The following is an 18,993-nucleotide window of genomic DNA, read 5'->3' as shown; positions in this document are numbered from 1 at the left end:
GAGGCCAACAACAGCAGAGTCATCAGAGTACTTTTGCAGATGGCATGATGGTGTGTTATGTGCGAAGTCCGCGGTGTAGAGGGTGAACAGGAAAGGAGCCAGAACCGTTCCCTGCGGTGCACCCGTGCTGCAGAGAAGCCGGTCCGACTCAGAGCCCTGCACCCTCACAAATTGTGGTCTGTGGGTAAGGTAGTCCAGAATCCAGGAGGTGAGGTGATGGTCCACCCCAGCCAGCTGCAGCTTGTCCACCAACAACCTGGGCTGGATGGTGATGAATGCACTGGAGAAATCAAAGAACATCATCCTCACAGTGCTTCCAGCCTTCTCCAGGTGAGAGAGAGAGGTGTGGAGGAGGTAGAGGATGGCATCATCCACCCCGATGTCAGGTTGGTAGGCGAACTGCAGCGGGTCCATGAAGGAGCTCACCATCGGACGCAGATGTGCGAGGACCAGTCTCTCCAGCGCCTTCATCAGGTGACGTCAGAGCTACTGGCCTGTAGCCGTTGAGCTCCTTTGAGTGCGATGTTTTTGGCACGGGCACGATGCAGGATGTCTTCCACAACTTTGGCACTTTCCCCAGTTTCAGGCTCAGGTTGAACATGTACCCAAAGATCCCACACAGCTGGTCTGTGCAGGACTTCAGGAGCCTGGAGCTGATGCCGTCCGGACCTGCAGCTTTCCTAGCCCTGGTCTTCTTAAGGGCCTCCCTCACCTGGTATGTAGTGAAGGACAGACCAGAGCAGGGGGGTGTTGATGGGGGAGGGGCACACGGGACAGAGTGTGAAGTGAAGGTGTGTGAGCCAAAGATTGTAAGAGAGGGAGAGGGGGGTAAGGCGGAGCTGCAGGCAGTAGAAGCTGATGGGGTTTGCAGCAGAGGAGACTGGGTCGATGGAAGAGCGGGTGCCTGATCAAACCTATTGAAAAATAAGTTCAGGTCATTTGCCCTGCCCTGGTCTCCCACCCGTTGGGACTTTGGCTCCTTGTAGCCCGAGATGGTCTTCAGTCCCTTCCAGACATCACGGATGTTGTTGTGCTGCAGCTGGTACTCCATCTTCCTCCTGTAACTGTCCTTCCCCCTCCTGATCGTCCTCCTCAACTCCCTCTGCACAAATTTCAGCTCCTCTTTGTTCCTGGACTGAAAGGCTCTCTTCTTCTCCTTCAGGAGAGCCTTGATGTCTGGGGTGATCCAGGGCTTACTGTTGGAGAAGCTCTGTACAGTCCTGGTTGGTACGGTGTTTTCTACACAGAAATTAATATAGTCTGTCAGGCAGTCGGTGAGGCTGTCGATGTCTTCCCCATGGGCATCACTGAAGACACCCCACAGCGTTGTGTGAAAACAGTCCTTCAGGGCCTCCTCGGCTTCTTCGGACCATTTCTTAACGGTGCGGGTGACAGCAGGCTGCCTGTGCACAAAAGGTTTATACACAGGCAGGAGGTGCACAAGGTTGTGATCGGCACGGCCCAGGGGAGCAAGAGGGAGTGAATGATATGCCTCCTTGGTGTTGGCGTAAAACAGGTCCAGTGTTTTATTGTCTCTGGTGCAGCATGTGACATACTGGGTGAATTTGGGCAGTGAGGAGGAGGGTGGAGTAACATGATTGAAATCTCCAGAGATGAGAAGGAGGGCATCAGGGTGCTGTGTCTGCAGCCTGCTCACTGCTGAGAGCAGGACATCACAGGCTGCATCTGCGTTAGCAGAGGGGGGGATGTACACCACCACAGCGAGGGCATGAGTGAACTCCCTCGGCAGGTAGTGGGGCCTCATGCTCACAGCCAACAGTTCAATGTCCTTACAGCAGTGCTGCTCCTTAACAGTGATGTGCCCAGGGTTACGCCATCTATCATTTGCAAACACTGCCAGCCCTCCTCCTTTCCTCTTACCGCTCTCCTTGCTTCTGTCTGCCCGTAGTAGCGTGAATCCGTCCAATTCCACAGCCGTGTCCGGAGCCAGCGCAGTTAGCCACGTCTCAGTAAACAGCAGGAGGCTGCTCTCCCGGTACTCACGCCGGTGCCGGGTCAGCGCCGCCAGCTCGTCCATCTTGTTGGTTAGAGATCTTACGTTCCCCATGATGATGGACGGGAGAACGGGCCGGTAACGTCTCCTCCTAGCGCGGCGCTCGGCTCCGGCCCGGCGTCCCCGTCTCCTCCTCTTCAGTTCGGGGGGAACATCGGGCCGCTCCACAGATAGCACCGGCGCGCTGCGCAGGGCTAACAGCTGATCCCTGCTGTAAACAATGGAGCCATGACTCCGCGTGCGGTCTCCGGACACAGCCGTGAAAAGGGCAAAAACCAGAAGAGCCACCAGCGCTAACTCCGCAAGTTTTGTGTGCATGACGAAGAGGAGTTAAAAGCACACAAGAGCAAAAATAAGAGCAAAGAGAAAGAAATAATTTAAAAGTAGGAAAAGTAAGAAAAAGCTCAACGGTGAGCAGGAGCTGCTGTTGCAGGCTGCCACTCGCGCGGCGCCATCTTGTTAGGACAATTATGAGATACTATCTCATTATTATGAGATAGTATCTCATAATAATGAGATACTATCTCATAATTATGACTTAACTATCTCATTATTATGAGATAGTATCTCATAATAATGAAATACTATCTCATAATAATGAGATAGTATCTCATTATTATGAGATACTTAAGTCATAATTATGAGATACTATGTTTTTTTTTTTCATCAGAGTGACGGAAATGGGCTTCCATAGAGCTTATTGCACAGTCTTTTTTTTTTTTTTTTTACGTGTATGTGTCTTCGCCGAAAATTCAATAAAATTTTTTATTTAAATAAAGAAATAAATAAAAAAAAGACCATGTCAAGCAGGGCAGAAGACGAGCTGGACGGAGAAGCAACATTCCTAACTTCGTCTTTAACCTGTAATTGTTTACAATGTTCACGTTCAATAAAGTTTGAAAAAAAGAAGAGGAGGATGTTCAATTTCAGGTAAGCAAGCGCAACACACACACATTGGTGCTGTCAATTTTTTTTATTTATTTATTTATTTTTAGCTTTTATTAACAAATACAGAATACGTCGAAATACAAAATTTGGAACAATGAATAACAATAAATAAATAACAGGAAAATAAAGAGTATATAAGACATTAAAACAACAAACCAAGGGGCAACAAAAACAAAGGATAGATAACCACAAAAGAATAAGAATTACGATTCAAATAGGACACAAATTATATGTTGTACATCCAGTTTTTGTTGCTCTCGAAGTCACCCGACTAGGAGAGTTGAGATAGGCGGCGTCCTCTTCCGCCATTTTTCTGCAGTTGGATTCTACAAGAAGCAATTTAACGTGTACATGCTAACATGCTAGCTAGATAGTGTGGGCTATAACTCAACGTTTTATATATTTATCTAAAAGAAATGTTGAGTTAGTATAAAGTTTACTTACTAGTAGTCATTTCTGCCTGTCAGCTCTGGAGTTAACAACATGGGCCATCAGCAACCAGTCGTGCATTAATCGTGTATACTGAACGTGTGCAGTTTCCACAACCTTAAGGCCACTTTGGGTGAAACTTTTCTTTACATTATCTGTGAAATTACGCCACCAAAGGCCAAACATAACACTATGTAAACGTGAAAAAGTATTTGTGTAACATCAAATAAGTTAAGGGCCTTTACGATTTCTAAGAAAAAGAACAATCAAGCTAGCTCAAATAGCTTATAAACAAGGTCAGGTGGTCCCGTCTTTCACGACCCCTTATTTCTACATGTTTAATTTAACAAATTTGTTTTAGGGGTCGCCTCGTGTTGTGGCAGTGGGGTGTAGCCACTGATGGGGCCTCGGTCGGTAGGCGTTGGCCCTGGGTCAAGTGGGGCGTTTATTCTGGTGCGGGCTGGGTGGGGGTCCTGGGCTCTAGTGCCTGGGGGTGGCCCCCTCTCCTGGGGGTGGTGGGGTTTGTTGGTGTCGGGGGGTCTGGGCCTGCCCAGGTGTGCTGCTATGGGGTGGTTGGTGGTTGCCAGTGTCTGGTTGGTGGGGTAGCTTGGGTTCGTGCTCGGGATTGCTGCTGGTCACCCGGGTCTTTGGGCCGCCCAGGTCTGCCTCTATCCTCCGTAGAGGCGTGGTCACATTTGCATGATCACACTCATCTCTGATCACTCTTCATTCCTCATACTCTGCATGCTGACACAGTCACTGTGTTGTCCAGTGGGTTCATACACTAAGAGCTACCTTTGTTTAGGGTTTTTGTGCGTGTGTGTGTGTTTCTGGTACTTTGGTTGTTCTTGTGATACATGTTGTTGCTGTCTTGGTTTTTGTTTTTTAGGAACTTCTGATGATTGTCAGCTTATTTTACCTGTAAAAGCTGTAGGAAATTCTCTGTTGTGTTTCTGTAGAGGTGCAGCAGTTGGTTGTCTGGTGTTAAGTTGGGTTGAAGCGTTGTTGCCTTCTATCTTGTGTCTTTGTCTCCTCTTGTTTTTTTCTATTTTCCATTATTTTTCAGGTCCAGCAAGATTACATAAATTCCATAATTCAAAATAAATAAATAAAAATAAATACATAAATAACTAAGATTAAATAAATAAAAATAAATCAGATTATCAAGAGGAGCCTTTTACCCATAAAGCTCCCCTTGGCAAAGCAAATTTGTTCAGTCAGACCATCATTCTGCTGCTACAATGCTGGACATGACAAGTTAAAAAACAACTATCCCACACTCAATGTCAACAGTGGAATAGTTTCTTAAAAATGTTAAGTGTTTATGATTGCACACAAAGATTAAAAACTCTATCTGATATTTCTTTCTTTTTTCACACATTGGCTGCAAGTCGAGTTCAGTTGTTTTGGAAATGATTTTGTGTTCAAACATCGGTTTGGTAACCCTGCACACATGGGCAAAAGACTAGTTTGCATAGTTCCATATGGAAATGCCTTGTGTTGTCAATAATGAGATAACATTTTACTCTTATCAGCTTAAGTAATTTGACATGAATTCAAGATTATTTTATAACTCAGTAACAGACCTGCATTAAAAGTTAATTATCAATAAAAAAGACACTGAATCAAAGTTCATACAAGACTCTTAAAGTTAAGTGTCACTTTTATATAACTGAGCTTACTGTTTGCCTATGAGTGTTTGTGTGAATACACACTTCCTGTTTGACACACGTTTTACCAGGTGTTACAACCTGCCTGGTTAATTATGTGACAGTCTGCAACGTACAGATGAGCTGAGATGTGAGTAATTAAATACATGCTGTGTATTTTGTTCCTTGGTTTTCTCAGTTCAAGTATGTGTATGTGTGCATGTGATCACACTAAGGCTCAGTGCATGTTTGCTCAGTAATCTCTGGCTGAACGTGTCTGACAGGTATGGGCTGGCTGGCGCCGACTTGCGCAGGTATGAAGAACAATCCACCACAGTCCTGGGACTGGAGGGAAACATTACCGCTTCTGTGACCTACGCTCTGGTTTCCCACAGAAAATGAGAGGATAACTCATATCCACCAACACCAGTGACAAGTAAAGAAGAGGAGGACGTTTTGAGAATGAGAAAAGGCTGCTTTGGAGGGAGAAAAGGGAGAATGCTTCAAAATGTGAAATACTCTAAAGGAGATTCTTCTGCTACTGTTTGACAAATGGGTCTGCGATGCTAATGTGGCATTTTAGGCTCTGCAATGTACAAGATGTTGCTGTGTTTCTCAGCATCACACTTTACTTATGTCACTTAGGTAAGTTTTCCAACACATCACTATTTTTTTTTCACGTATTTTACTGCTGTCTTTTACTGCATACCGATAGGATAGTCCTATATTTGTTTAGTACTAAATACATAGGATAAGGGTCCAGCACTTTCAGTAGAAACTCAAGTTGAGAACCTGGGAGAAGATGTAAAATAAAACATTTTCTAAAGCTATTGAGAACTAAATTTCCTATTAGGGCTAATTATATTAACACAGTCCTGTACTAACACATGGTTGCATATAACCATGAAACTGTTAGGCTGTCCTGACATTGCCCTGAGATCATTACACAGACAAAAAGTTAAATCTCAAATGCAGCTAAATAGTTTTGGGGAAACAGCAGTAAAAAGTCAAATAAAAATACAAAATTAAGTCTAGCTACACACAATACACCAAGCTTTTTTTGTGAAAGTATTTAAAAAATCTCTGATTTATAACTTATTTTACACAGAAACCACTGTAAGAGTTCATTTAGAGTAACACTTAATCTCAGTGCAGTGTCTTGTTTCTTAGTCAGTCTGGCATTCTCCTTTGCATGTCTTTACTCATGCTTCATTATGCAAACATACTACCAGTAGAACCAGATCCTCCTGTGACATTAATGCATGTTTAGGCCAATACTGTTGTCTAGTTTCACATTGACACTTCACAGCTGGTTTGACAAGTTCCTAATTCCAGCAATAGAATTTAAATTTGACAGAAAAATAACTGAATGAAATCTTTCTGGCTGTACTAGATTTTAAGCCGAATGTCAGCAAGGAATTTAACAGTGTCAGGGTAAAATATTTCCTTGTTAGGGCACTTTATTGTGTCATACTCTGTCATGTTTATGTTCTATTTGTTCTCATATAAGGTTTAAACAGTACCTAAAAGTGTAAAAGGTAAAGGTGTTAATACATATTCCTGTTTTGTGCTCTCTTGCCTTATGTTAATTTCTCTTTTCTCTTTGTAAGCTGAAGCCATCTCCATCTATTCTCCCCAGAGGAGCCTCACCAGGTCAGTGCAAGACGATGTGATGTTCTCAGTGGAATTTAATTGCAGTGGGATCCCTACTATACAATGGACCTTTATGTCAGGAGCGGTGAGCCGTGCTATAGGGACTTGGCAGCCGGGGGTGTATATCAATATAACTGTGGACTACAGCAGCAGAGTGCGGCTCTATGAAAATGGTTCAATGAGCCTGTCACACCTGCGGCTGCAAGATGGTGGATTCTATGTGGTCACTGTCACAGACTCAACAGGAAGCAGCAAGGATGCTGGGTTTGTCCTGAAAGTGAACGGTGAGTGTGTCTGCTCCTCTGTCTATGTCACTCCTTAGGCAAATAGGGGACTAATTTTAAAAAAATATATATCATCTAACTGGACATAGACACATTTAGGTTGCACTAGTTAAAGGAAATGATCTGTTCTTGCTTTCACTATTGTAATAGCTGTTACTGGATTCAGGCAGCAGCAAATCCAATAAGAAATCCCAGTTTGTGTATAATTGTCACAAAAATGGGAAACAGCACTCCCATTCCCATTGGTTTTTAAAATGCATTTATGTAAGAACAAAATATAATACAGCATTAATTTTAGGGTTGTTGATCAATCAAAATGCTTTACAGTGACTCTTTCATACAGTATGTTCATCTACCATTAACACACCCTGAGAGAAACCTGGCAGTAGCATGTTTGGTGGATGACTACCTTTCCTCCCAAGCCACAGCTTTATTTAGTCATATTTTCAGTGACAAGAAAAGGCCGAGATCACACACATCACAGCTCCTTGCTGTGTTTTCCCACAACAGCAGTAGCTGTTTGTGATATGGAAATCTGTGTCCCAGGTGGTCAAGGTGAATCCACTGATCCTGGCTGATGTGGCCAGGATGCAAAGGTCACAGTATCATTTTACTTTTGCTGCAGATAAACAGTCGTGGAATAATCAGAATTTATTCACCTGGTTCCATTTTTTTCCCACCCAGACCAGTCTTAAGCCAACCTGATGCCCAGATCTTCTGGGACATTGTCCAAACATGTGACAAATATTTAATTTTTACTTTTTGAAGTCCCAGATGCCTCGCTTTTTAGGAGTTGTTTTTTTTCTTTGTCTTGCTTGACCTGTGAGAAATGCTCAGTTTGGTACAAAATTTGTATCGTTTTCTGTTGCAAGTAAGGCCTTTTCGTTACTTTTTTTTTTGCAGTGAAAAAGTAAAAAAAAAAAAAGAATGATGGGTTTAAAGACCCTTCTTAACAGAAGCAAGCTTGTGACTATTTGATCCACCAGATCAACGAGAAAAATAAGAACGGGAAACACATTAATAAGGGTGTGTGCTGATCCAGAAGGCAGTAAAGACCACATGCATAAATCTATCCTTTATACCCCCTTACTCCAATTCAGCAAGAACGCTTTTTAATAAAATATCCAAACTCTGCAGGGACTTGAGCTGAAAAGTTTGTGTAAACTAGTAGAAAGAAGTGTAAGAAAGACATTAAACTAAAAAATAGAAAGAGAACTTTGTCTTTATATAATACACATGTAATAAAACATAGGATGGATAAAATTTGTAAGTAGAAGAAATCTATCTATAGCTATTTTTGGTTCTTAGTGGTGGGAGTGGAGGGGCCACTCATCCTGTTTACATTATGAAAGAAAGAAGATTAAAAAAGGGATAAAGTTGACACTCAACCCACATTACGATATCTGAGGTGCCCTTGAGCAAGGCTTTCAACCCCACAGGAACGAAAACATTCGATGGATTTTTTTTGTTATTTATCTATAAACATAAGTTATTTATCTTAGACAAATATATCTGCGATTTTGGTGTTACATGGAAGGCACAGGAGGAAGTGTGGTATTAAATGTGGTTTGCTTCCTGTGTTTCTGTCCTCCAGAGGTGCTGTATGAGGATCTTCAGTACCTGTCTGTCGCTGCAGTTGCACTGGCCTTTTGCGCTGGCCTTCTCATGCTGGCCATGTGGTTGCTACACAAAGCCTGCAGGAAAATAAGGGCACGGAGACGCAAGAAGCAGATGCCAGGTAAGGCAGTGTCATTATGTTTTTCTAAAACTAAGGATCAAACACCCGTTTTCTTTTATTTGTCAGGACTTATATCAGTTGTATGAAACGTGTAAAGAAAAAAGGTTGCACAAATTTAGTACAAGCTGCTTGCACTGGTGTAGATGGGGACCAAACTGGGACAAATATGGGTTTATATTATCTAATGTTTTTCTTGTGTGGGCGTGTTGACGTACAAAGGTCACTGAAGTTCTATAATGGTTTCTTTTGATGTGTGTGTGATTGTTAATGTATTATAATCTTTCTGCAGAAAATGACGCAACAGAGCTGCAGCCTCTTTGATGGACCTGTGCACCATACCCGTCATAAAACATGCCTGACAATGTTCACGCGTGTCAGTGCTGCGACACATGGACTTGTTTTTGAAGTTGGGGTAAAGTGGATAAAATTATTTTAGTTAGTTAAAGCTGTGGAGATGGCACTGATGAAAACCTGCATTTTTTACTAAATGTACATACAAAACTCACAGCAGATACATTACAAAGAGTGTAAATATGTTTTAGTTATGACCGTGGAAAATAAAATGTATTTATTGTTTAACTTAAACAGTTGTGTGATTTTCTTTTACGACTTGTGGTGCCAAACATTTTTTCACAGATTCCCTATTCTGAGGAGGGCAATTTATTTGAAGTACATAAAGTTTGATTTTTATTTTGCATCTAATTGTTTGAGGGTTACACACTCGTGACTCATCAAAAACTTTACAAGCAAATGTTGCTGTGGGTAGAAAGATGTTTATGGAAGTGTTCAAAAGTCCATGAACTGCTTAAAACATAACCTGCATCATGAATACGAATCTTAATCATGACATCTTAATCGTCTAATCTTAAAAAAGGAGATTTTTCTTTTGAGAGCTGCCATTTAACTTTAAACATAGCGAGGGAACATCTAAGGACACGGAGTCAGTGCAGCCATGAGGAGCTCCATCTTGTAGACAAAGTTCCGTCCCTCCATTTTGCTCCAGTGCACCTCTTTGTATGGCCCTCGGAGGTGGTTCCACTTGGCATCCTGAATGACGTCGCTCTTTGGCAGCTCTTTGGTCTGGTTGCGAGGAAACTGTACCAGGACTTTGCAGCCGCTCTCTGGGCCATTACGCACTAACAAGAAACAAACAGTATTAGTGACAAAGACCCGTTAATGTCAACTCTACACAAAATAAATGAAGATATTCTGTATCGTTTTGTTAAGTGGCCTTGACTCAGGTTTATTATACTGGCATGATGTATTTAAAGTATTCCTCTGTGGTGGGGTTTCATGATGACCCCTCTGCTTGTGTCAGCCTGACCTCTTTTCTTAGTATTCTCTAGAGTTTAGTATTTTAGTCAGGTGTGTTTGGAGCAGGCAAACAACAAAAACCTGTAGGATAGCGGCCCTTGAGGACCAGAGTTTGAAACCTGTACTCTAGTGGATTTCTTCTAGCTGTACTCGGCTCAGCTGCTCATCACACTGGCCTTGCAGCCCAGGGAAGCTTGAATTGCGTTTGATGCACCGTTTACTCTGATACCATCAAGTTTTTTCTGGCTGCTCCAGCACACTGAAGCTTAAAAGAATAAATACCAAAACATTTATACTATTTGTTAGTTTAAACTAAAAGGCAGATTTTTTTAGTATAAACACTTGAAAACACATCTGACCAAGAACTATTGGATTCCATGTGGTTTTATGTAATACGTTAGTTATGTCCTCTTTGACAGGTCCTAGTAGGTGTGGTTTCTGCGTGTGTTGGTTCTTGATGTTGGTTTGGTGTAGAAAAAGCATTTTAGCCCCAAATAATTATTAAGTCTCTTAGAATAGTGTGATTCCCTTGTTTGAGGAAACAAATAGTCCAATTTTCTTTTTCAAATGAAGATTATTTTGGGAGCATTTTTGCTTTTGTCATGCCAGTCTTATGAGACAGGGAACAAAGAGATAAATAACAGGAATCAAACTACAGTCCTTTTAGTTAAAGTTTGCAGTACGTGCTTAAAATACCAGATTATGAATTTTAATCCCTCTATGCTGGTGATATAATGCTTTACAATTTTACAATACAAAAAAAAAACACTTGATGTTTTGTGTTTCTTTTTCCCTGTGAATTTCCAGCATAACCAGTCAGCTTTATCTGAGAGTTGCCATAGCACTAAAGCCCAACAGCTCATTACTGTGAATCACTGCCACGTGTGGGGAAGCAGGAGTAGAACTGAAGTTGCTGATATTCTGCTCATCAGGTGCTGACAATATGTCTTCTTTGCATGTGCAGCTTGAAGGATAATATACACTGCAATGTCAGCAACAAAGGTGTTTAATCTTTTCAATAATCTTTTTATTATACATTTGCATTGATAGTACTGTACCTGAACTTAAGGAGCATTTTTCCCTCGAGCAAACATGCACAGACTCACCTGAGATGGCATAATCTCCACTGGGAGAGGCAACAGTGATGGCGGAAGCGTTTCCGATGCTCTCCACTGGGCCTAGGCCAACATGATTACTGAAACTCAGTACATGCCAACCCATCACTTTGGCCAGCTGCTGGACTGCGTGCACCTGATGCTGCGACATCTGTGATGAGGAGGCAGTAAGTCACATGACATCAAATAAATCACTTACAGCACAGAGAAAAGCATGTTATGTCAGACCTACGGCTACCAGTATATTCAGCCTCCTGTGTGGGAAAGGATACCTGTGAGAGGAGGAAGTCTTGCAGCTCCTGCTCCTGGTGCGACAGTGTGATAACACGTCCATCTCTGTGCACCACCCGGATTTGCTCAACGCCGATGTTGAGCTGCAGCTGAATGGATCTAAGCACATAAAACAAGTTACGCTTATATGAGAGCGGCCACATCTGGCACCAGGAATGAACACAGAACTCAGTATCTCCTCATCTACTTACTTGCAGATCTGCTCATAGCCCTGCGAAGTGATGAGCACCTTGACACTGGACTCATACACATCATTTATGTTGGACCAGTGAGCCTGGATCTGGGGGTCTTCAATCCGACTGGCCAAGCTATCAATGGTCCTTGCAGTCCTGTTGACCACCAACATGGTTATAGCCAGGACAGGGTTTTATAAGACTTTCAGCACCACTTTAAAAAGGAACTTTATAATGGGAGAGAAAACTCATGACCCAATAGTAGATATAACAAAATTATGTAACACATATTTTGCTTGTATATTAAAGACCTCAGATATTTATTTTTAGACAACCCTGAGCCCATTTACATGACCATCAATATCAGATATCTGGGAGTAATCAGATTACTGTAATAATCTGATCTGACACGTCTACATGCACTTCTGGCAAATGATATTTGCAAGATTGTTGTCAACATTTACCGGTCCATTATTGGATTTATTTGGTAACACATACTTGCGCAGCGTCGTCGCTTCCTGTTATTTTCTAAACATTCTGTGTTTGCTGAACATGGCAGAGCCCGTGTTTTTAGCATTAGCTGCTAATGAGAGAGGTAATAAGCTGCTAAATAGTTTACAAGTGAAAGTAATCCAATTTTTATTACATTATCTCGACGAAAGAAGCTGATTTTGGGCATATAGGTGCCTTGTCACAGCTCTGAACACCAAAACCCACTTTATCCTCCTTATTTATGAAGTTTCTGATCGTTTTCCTGCCTTACATATAGATTCTTTTAATATTGGCTGTCCAGAAACAAAGTTATTTTAAGTACTATTTTAAAAATCTGAATTTGGCATCATCTGCATGAGAGAAGCTGATTTTAGACAGAAGCAAAACAGGCCACCTTACAGTTGTGTATATATGCTAAGATCTCACCGAGTATCTGTAAGTCACACCAGTGTAGGGCCATTGTTTTCACTGGAAAAGGAAAATTATAAAAAAAGATCTCCAAGTTTTATGTACTGATATAGGATTAATTACATTCTAATTGATAAAACACGGCTGCACAGTGGTGTGGTAGTTAGCACCGCGGCCTCGCAGCAAGAAGGTCGCCGGCCTTACTGTGTGGAGTTTGCATGTTCTCCCCGTGTATGCGTGGGTTCTCTCCAGGTACTCCGGCTTCCTCCCATCATCCAAAGATATCCAAAGACGTGTTAGGTTAATTTGTGACTCTAAATTCTCCCTAGGAGTGAGTGTGAATGGTTGTTTGTCTCTCTCTGTCCTGTGGTGGACTGGTGACCTGTCCAGGGTGTACCCTGCCCCCCACCTACTAAATGCTGAGTTAGGCTCCAGCTTACCTGCAACCCATAATTGGACAAAGTGGTATAGATAATGGATGGATGGACTGATTCAATAGATTTTCTTAACCTAGCTCTAATTAATACCTTTTTGTGTAGCTGAATTGGCAGCTTTTGTTCCTCCACCTTAAAATGTTTCTTTGCAGAGCAAATACAGACACTGTGAGTTTCTGCAAACAGAGTTACCTGCTACGTAGGAAGATGTGCTTGGCTTGTTTGATGATCTTTTCCAGTAGCCCCTCACTCTGCTGCAAGCTGGAGATTTCTGCCTTGTCATAGGCCAGCGGCCCTGCCAGACGCAGGCGTTTGTGGCCAAAGGGGGCGCTGGCAGGATGGGGCATGACCACAGAACTCAGCTGCTGTTTGTGGAACTACAACAGAAACAAGGTTTTTCAGTGAAATGAGAAATTATATTAAATCAGTTTGAATGAGGTGAGAATTTCACCGAGGTGGTTTTCATTATGTCGCTTTATTTAATCTGGTTATGTGTTACAGGTGTTACAGCAGTGATCGCCTGCAGGATAATGAATTCCATTAAGCTGCTGTATATATTAATGATAAGATAAAATAATGTCAACTCAAAATTTAGCAGTAATTTTGGTATTTTAATTAAACAGTTACCTCAGCTGACATTAAGTTACAAAGCCTGAAGTAAATATTTAATATCTGTTTGCTTGGAACTTATAAAATGCTTGTATTAAAAAAAGTGTATCAGACAGGTGAACCTAAATGCTAGAGGGGAAAAAAAAACAGAAGAAAACAAATTAGGAATCTACAGAAATGCAGTTGACCCATAGCACAGATTGGGATTTCACATCTCACCTCTCTCATCATTTGATGCAGATTGTGTTCAAGTACGTAAAGATGGTCGTCTGGTTTGGGTTTCTCTGGAGATGCCCGGTTGTTCTTCTTCTCTCCCGTAGAGTGGCACAGAGAGATTGACAGCTGCAGACCTGTAATATTAAAATAAATTACAGAGACAAAGAAGGTGTATGCTTGATTTACTCCTTCATGCAGTAAAGAATAGAACGTATACAATAATATTTTAATATATTTTAATATAATAATTTTTCCCCCCTCAAATCTTAGATACAGAAATCTAACTTAACTTTACCAAAACAAAAAAACTGTCCAAATTATGTTAATTTTTTTAATGTTTTAGAATAATTTCATTATAATGTTTATTCTTTACACAAACATTTGACCATTTTTAACAAGTGTTTTTAATGTAAACCAGTGTTCAGGTTTTGCCTGTCATGATTAAAAAGAAAAGTTGTGCTGTACCTTAAGCATCGATCAGTGCATGTGAAAAACTTTAAAATCATGTAAAGTCTCTTAATTTGCATGATCGGTGGTTACATCCAACAGAACAAATACCCAGTTGCATTTTTAAAGTTTGATGCCATGAGGGGAATTCTTACCTGGAAAAGGCTGCGAGATGATCTGATTCTTAACAACAATGTGAGGGATCTGGGATTTAATCTGGACAGCTTCTCTGGACAGCTGAGCAAAGATCTCCTTACAGAGCAAAACGTTCTGGGCTGCCTCCAGTTTCACATGCCACAGCTGTGTACCTAAGCACAGGAGAAAGAAAGGAAAAAATAGAAGATAGTCAAAAAATGAAGATAATGTAAAGAGATTACAGAGATATGGGATATGCTCTAGCAGTTCAGATGATTGTGTTTTGTACTGCGCCATACCAGCTTTGTTTTTCTGTGGTCTCCTGAAGAGATTGACAGTTCCCAGATCACCAATGTCTGGAGCTTGTTTCTGGATGGATACCTAAGGATATAAATTGTAATGAATTATTTCCATATAAAATTCATCAGTAATTTATAATGATAATTGATCTTCATCTAGTTTTATCTCATCATATTCACACCAAATGCTTATGATTCATGAAAGACAAAACAGATTTGTAAAGACAGTTTCAGGAGTTCCCCTAACCTTGATATAAGCAGATCCCTCCAAATCACTAGGGATTTGGACATCCAGGGGACAGTAGTCCTCTGGAATCTTCTTGTCCAGATCAATGTCAGTGTTTTTGATCACTTCAAATGTACCTTGGTGAGGAAAGAGGGAACCTGTAAAGGACAAACACATTAACTAGTGCTTCGACATTAAGTTTAAAGTATATTCAAGTTACTCTGTGGAGCACAGTAGAACAGATCTGAGTGATAGGCCGTCTTCAAATCAAATCAATCTTTATTTATGTAGCACTTTCACATGTCAAGAGGTACCCAATGTGCTTCACAGGTAAAATAACAATACATAAAAGATAAAAAAAAAAAACAATAAAACAAACAATAAAGAAAAAGATGGTAAAAAGCCTGGCCTGATGATCATGCTTACTGGAGTTAAAAGCCAAAGTAAAAAGATGAGTTTTTAAAAGAGATCTGAAATCATTCAAGCTTCTGGCAGACCTCACAGAAAGAGGGAGACCGTTCCAGAGTTTAGGGGCTACTGAGGAAAACGCTCTGTCTCCCCGAGTCGAGTCCTAGGGACTACTAACCGCACATGATCTTCTAATCTCAGCGCTCTACAAGGACAATAATAGTTTAGAAGCTCAGACAGATAGAGAGGTGCCAGATTATTTAAAAGTCAAAAGTAACATTTTAAAAGAAATTTTAAAAGGGACAGGCAGCCAGTGAATTGAGCACAGTACTGGAGTAATGTGCTCCCACCGTCTAGTCCCCGTTAATAGGCGGGCAGCTGAGTTTTGGACCAGCTTTAGACAGCGAAGGAGAGACTGGTCAATCACATAACAAAGGTTGCAGTAGTCCAGTCTAGAAAAGATAAAAGCATGAATGACCTTTTCTAGGGCATCACAAGGAAGATAAGGCTTGATTTTGCTATTAAGCCTCAAATGATAAAAACTAGACTGGACTACAGCACTGACCTGCCTGTAAAATTTAAAGTTAAAACCAAAGACAACCCCAAGATTTTTAATAATTTGATTTTTAATAATCTTCTCACCCGCACTCCGGTAGCTGAGGTCTCCCAGGATCTTGTCGCCCACTTTACGCAATTTCCACTGCGAACGCAGGCGCAGCAGCTCAGAGTTGAAGTCCCGTTGCCTCCTGTTCTCCTGGTTCTCTGCAACTGACTTATTGAGCTTCTCTGCTCCCCTCAGGAGAAGCTGGGCAGCTGTGCTCAATGATTTCTTTTTACTGATCAGCTGAAACACCTGGGGCGTCTGCAGAAGCAAAGGAACATGTTTTTTTAATATATATATATATATATATATTGCACAGAAGTGAAGAGAATTTCACATTCATACTTGTTCAGGTGTTAAAGCAAAAAATTATCCTGAGCCTGATTTTCTTTTTATTATTAATTAATTAATATTGTGGTCTACACACAGGCAATACATGAATAAATAAATGGGCCTTAAGTGCATGATCATAAATAGAGTAAAGGTTTTACATATCAGACACTGTGCTGCAATGACTACCAGCTCCGGAGAAATATTCAGAATACAGTCAAGATATGAATGTCCCAAGTTTTGCAGTTTTTAAACATGACCTGGTCAAATATGCTCTGCATGCAAGAAAAAAACAACAACAACAACAACAAAAAAAAAAAAACAACAACTATCCCTTATTTGCATTTTCACAAATAGAATAAGAGATTTCATAAGTATAAACTGAACTGTGTGTTAATGAATCTTCATGCTCTGTAGAATAATTCAGTCCAGATTTTAACATCATAAGTGGTAGTTTTTCAGCAGGACCTGGTCTAATGGTCTGGGTCCCCGAAAAGCAGTGGATTCGCTCTTTTTGTTTATCACAAATCAACTTCATCACCATCAGGCTGCGTCTCTGAACAGTTCTTCCATCCACGCTCATAGACAGAGTTGAAAAACCAAACGGCCTGATGCTATTTACCTTATTTAAATTACATCATGTCATTACATCAAGTCTCTAAGCTGCAGCAGGATCCCTACCACACCGACCCGCTCAACTTCTGAAGGGTTGGTAATGCGTTTACGAGCAAAGCAGCGTTCCTCTCATACCATTGGTAGATACACAAACTTGTGAATAGTCCACATTAGCGCACACAGCAAGTTATTTAATTGTCTTTTTTTTTTTTTTTTTTTCCCCGCAAAATCTCCACACACTGGAGATCTGACATGCTGCTGGCTGAAATACTTTAGGCCCTGCTTATTAGAAGAAATCTTATCCAGTGTTGGCCCCTCCCTGTAAGTGTTTGGTAATGCAGTGACAGGGATACTCTTTAGCAGCTTACCTTGCCAGCAGTCGGATCCTGAGACACTGGATCTAAAGCCATGTACTTCTTCTCTTTCACCACACTGAGCACATCATACAGTACACACATCTCTGTCAGGGCACTCCGCAGGTTGTTACGCACCGAGTCCCAGGGCCACAGAGATGGCTGAAACTTAACTGTACCTGAGAAAAAAATAAAGAAAAAACTAATTAGTTGTAATTCTGACACTGAGCTCATATGAGCAAAAGTTGAGTGTAATGATAATTGTATTGTTCTGAATCAGTTTATCTAACAAATATATATCAGCTTCGGTCTTTCTTGTACAAACTAGTGCAGGCTTTGCATTTACTTTAACAATAAAAAAAGCTGTGTCACTGGTAGATTACATTAGGTGAAGCATTATCTGGTAATCTTTAAATATTATTTTGCTACCTTTGATGTATTGCGACACAGAATAACACTGAAAGCGGCAGCGATATGTTGAAAAATTTGAATAAAAAAACTGCTTACTGGGGCAAAGTTGTATAATTCCCTTTTTAACTTGTCAACTTTCATAAAACAAAAATCACAATACTTAGAGGTTGTATAAAATGCGCAGAATATATATATAATCTGATACTTTGCTGTTCCAGATCCTGCCTTGTGCAGCCCTGGCAATAACAATTTAGATATCACCATGTGAGATACAACTTTTTATCAAGCCAATTAATTTATTAATTACTTGGAACATCAACAATGTAAGCTCAACTCAAAATTAAAGATTAAACTGAGATGTGTGGTAATTGACTATTTTAATAGATCGTTGCTTAATCAGTCATTGCTGCATTGAGATTATCTCTTTTATCCTAAATACAAGTTACCTTCTTCTTCCTCTGGCTCCTGCTTGCCCCACTCTCGGTCCCTGGGTTCCCCTTCAATCCCATCCTCTTCCGAATCAGAACCCAGGCTGAAGTCAATTCTTTGTGCTAATTTTGCCAGGTTCTGGGACATGGACAGAGGAGGGACATATGTCTCTGTCCCATCCAGAGCCACTTCCTGCACTTGCTTCTCACAGGAAGACTCAACGCTGACCCTTACAGCTGGACCACCAGACATGTTAACAAGGCTGGAATGAAAAGCAAAAATTCAGTTATCAAACAAAGTCTATAGCTGGGTGGCCCTCTGAAATCTGGCACTATTAGCTTGACCTTTCCCCACTCTTTTTAGACATTTTAAATAATAGTGGACTGAAAAAGATAACCTGTCAACTTTTTGATTTATTATAAATGAGGTATTTAAGAATGTTCGAGACCTATTGCTTATTTGTCAGATGGGCTGATCTGTTTCTAACACGCCAAGATGCTGTCTTAGTAACAACATACACAACCACAACTCATCATAATAAAAAAGCTACATTTCATTGTCTTTTTGCGTAAAGCTAGCGATATTAGCTTGCCACAGTCTAATCCATCCGCATAAAGAAAGACCTCGAAGATGGTAAGAACAGTTAAAATGTCACCGCAAAGATCTATACAAATAAATCTCACCTCTGGTATTAAAAATAAACAAACAAACAAACAAAAAAATCACAAGTATATATAATTTCACACTAATGTGAATTGAAGTGAATTACGCAGCGCCACCAAAGGCTCATTCTGTTTTTGCTAGCAACAGAGGAACTGGTGTAACCAATTTAAAGTCCCCAAGGATGGCACGATTCGACGATGGTTGCAGTTTTAAATGCTTGGCTTGTATATTTTTTTGTTTGTGTACTTATAATTTTTCAGTTTGAATAGTAATTTTAGTTTAGGTTTCATTGGATAGGATGGGGATATG

General features: G+C 40.9%; 2 protein-coding genes across 6 annotated transcripts; one reads left to right on the top strand and one right to left on the bottom strand.

The window, feature by feature from the left end:
• Window positions 1-2,853: 2,853 nt before the first annotated feature.
• LOC121646341 (V-set and transmembrane domain-containing protein 5) lies at window positions 2,854-9,294 on the top strand. 5 transcript variants are annotated; one of them, XM_041995262.1, is made up of 6 exons: window positions 3,301-3,524; window positions 5,325-5,354; window positions 5,436-5,685; window positions 6,651-6,977; window positions 8,572-8,715; window positions 9,005-9,294. In XM_041995262.1, the coding sequence occupies exons 3-6, from the start codon at window positions 5,604-5,606 to the stop codon at window positions 9,034-9,036; spliced, it is 585 nt and encodes a 194-aa protein (XP_041851196.1). In that variant the 5' UTR covers window positions 3,301-3,524; window positions 5,325-5,354; window positions 5,436-5,603; the 3' UTR covers window positions 9,037-9,294. The 5 variants fall into 5 exon arrangements, with proteins under 5 accessions (XP_041851195.1, XP_041851196.1, XP_041851197.1 ...); XM_041995263.1 differs by having other exon boundaries at window positions 5,325-5,685; window positions 6,651-6,693; window positions 6,841-6,977; XM_041995261.1 differs by lacking the exon at window positions 3,301-3,524 and adding an exon at window positions 2,854-2,944 and having other exon boundaries at window positions 5,325-5,685.
• Window positions 9,295-9,471: 177 nt separating this feature from the next.
• Window positions 9,472-18,833, bottom strand: med17 (mediator complex subunit 17). The gene is made up of 13 exons (XM_041995258.1): window positions 18,705-18,833; window positions 18,039-18,283; window positions 17,197-17,360; window positions 15,925-16,144; window positions 14,896-15,032; window positions 14,649-14,730; window positions 14,370-14,522; window positions 13,771-13,901; window positions 13,135-13,319; window positions 11,627-11,764; window positions 11,417-11,534; window positions 11,136-11,295; window positions 9,472-9,851 (listed from the first exon to the last, which is right to left on the bottom strand). The coding sequence occupies exons 2-13, from the start codon at window positions 18,271-18,273 to the stop codon at window positions 9,643-9,645; spliced, it is 1,932 nt and encodes a 643-aa protein (XP_041851192.1). The 5' UTR covers window positions 18,274-18,283; window positions 18,705-18,833; the 3' UTR covers window positions 9,472-9,642.
• Window positions 18,834-18,993: the final 160 nt, after the last annotated feature.

Source organism: Melanotaenia boesemani, chromosome 9 (assembly GCF_017639745.1).
Source record: "Melanotaenia boesemani isolate fMelBoe1 chromosome 9, fMelBoe1.pri, whole genome shotgun sequence".
Classification (NCBI taxonomy): domain Eukaryota; kingdom Metazoa; phylum Chordata; class Actinopteri; order Atheriniformes; family Melanotaeniidae; genus Melanotaenia; species Melanotaenia boesemani.
Note: the sequence above shows the minus strand (reverse complement) of the source record. Positions and strands in the feature narration are given on the sequence as shown.

Bases quoted from the DNA above. Each gene is read 5' to 3' on its own strand.
- LOC121646341 (XM_041995261.1), top strand. From the start codon at position 5,604: ATGCTAATGTGGCATTTTAGGCTCTGCAATGTACAAGATGTTGCTGTG. The intron at 5,686-6,650 runs GTAAGTTTTCCA...TCTCTTTGTAAG, and splicing joins ACTTTACTTATGTCACTTAG to CTGAAGCCATCTCCATCTAT. The intron at 6,978-8,571 runs GTGAGTGTGTCT...TCTGTCCTCCAG, and splicing joins GTTTGTCCTGAAAGTGAACG to AGGTGCTGTATGAGGATCTT.
- med17 (XM_041995258.1), bottom strand. From the start codon at position 18,273: ATGTCTGGTGGTCCAGCTGTAAGGGTCAGCGTTGAGTCTTCCTGTGAG. The intron at 16,145-17,196 runs GTAAGCTGCTAA...TTGCTTCTGCAG, and splicing joins AGGATCCGACTGCTGGCAAG to ACGCCCCAGGTGTTTCAGCT. The intron at 9,852-11,135 runs GTGAGTCTGTGC...GTTTCTTGTTAG, and splicing joins TGGAGATTATGCCATCTCAG to TGCGTAATGGCCCAGAGAGC.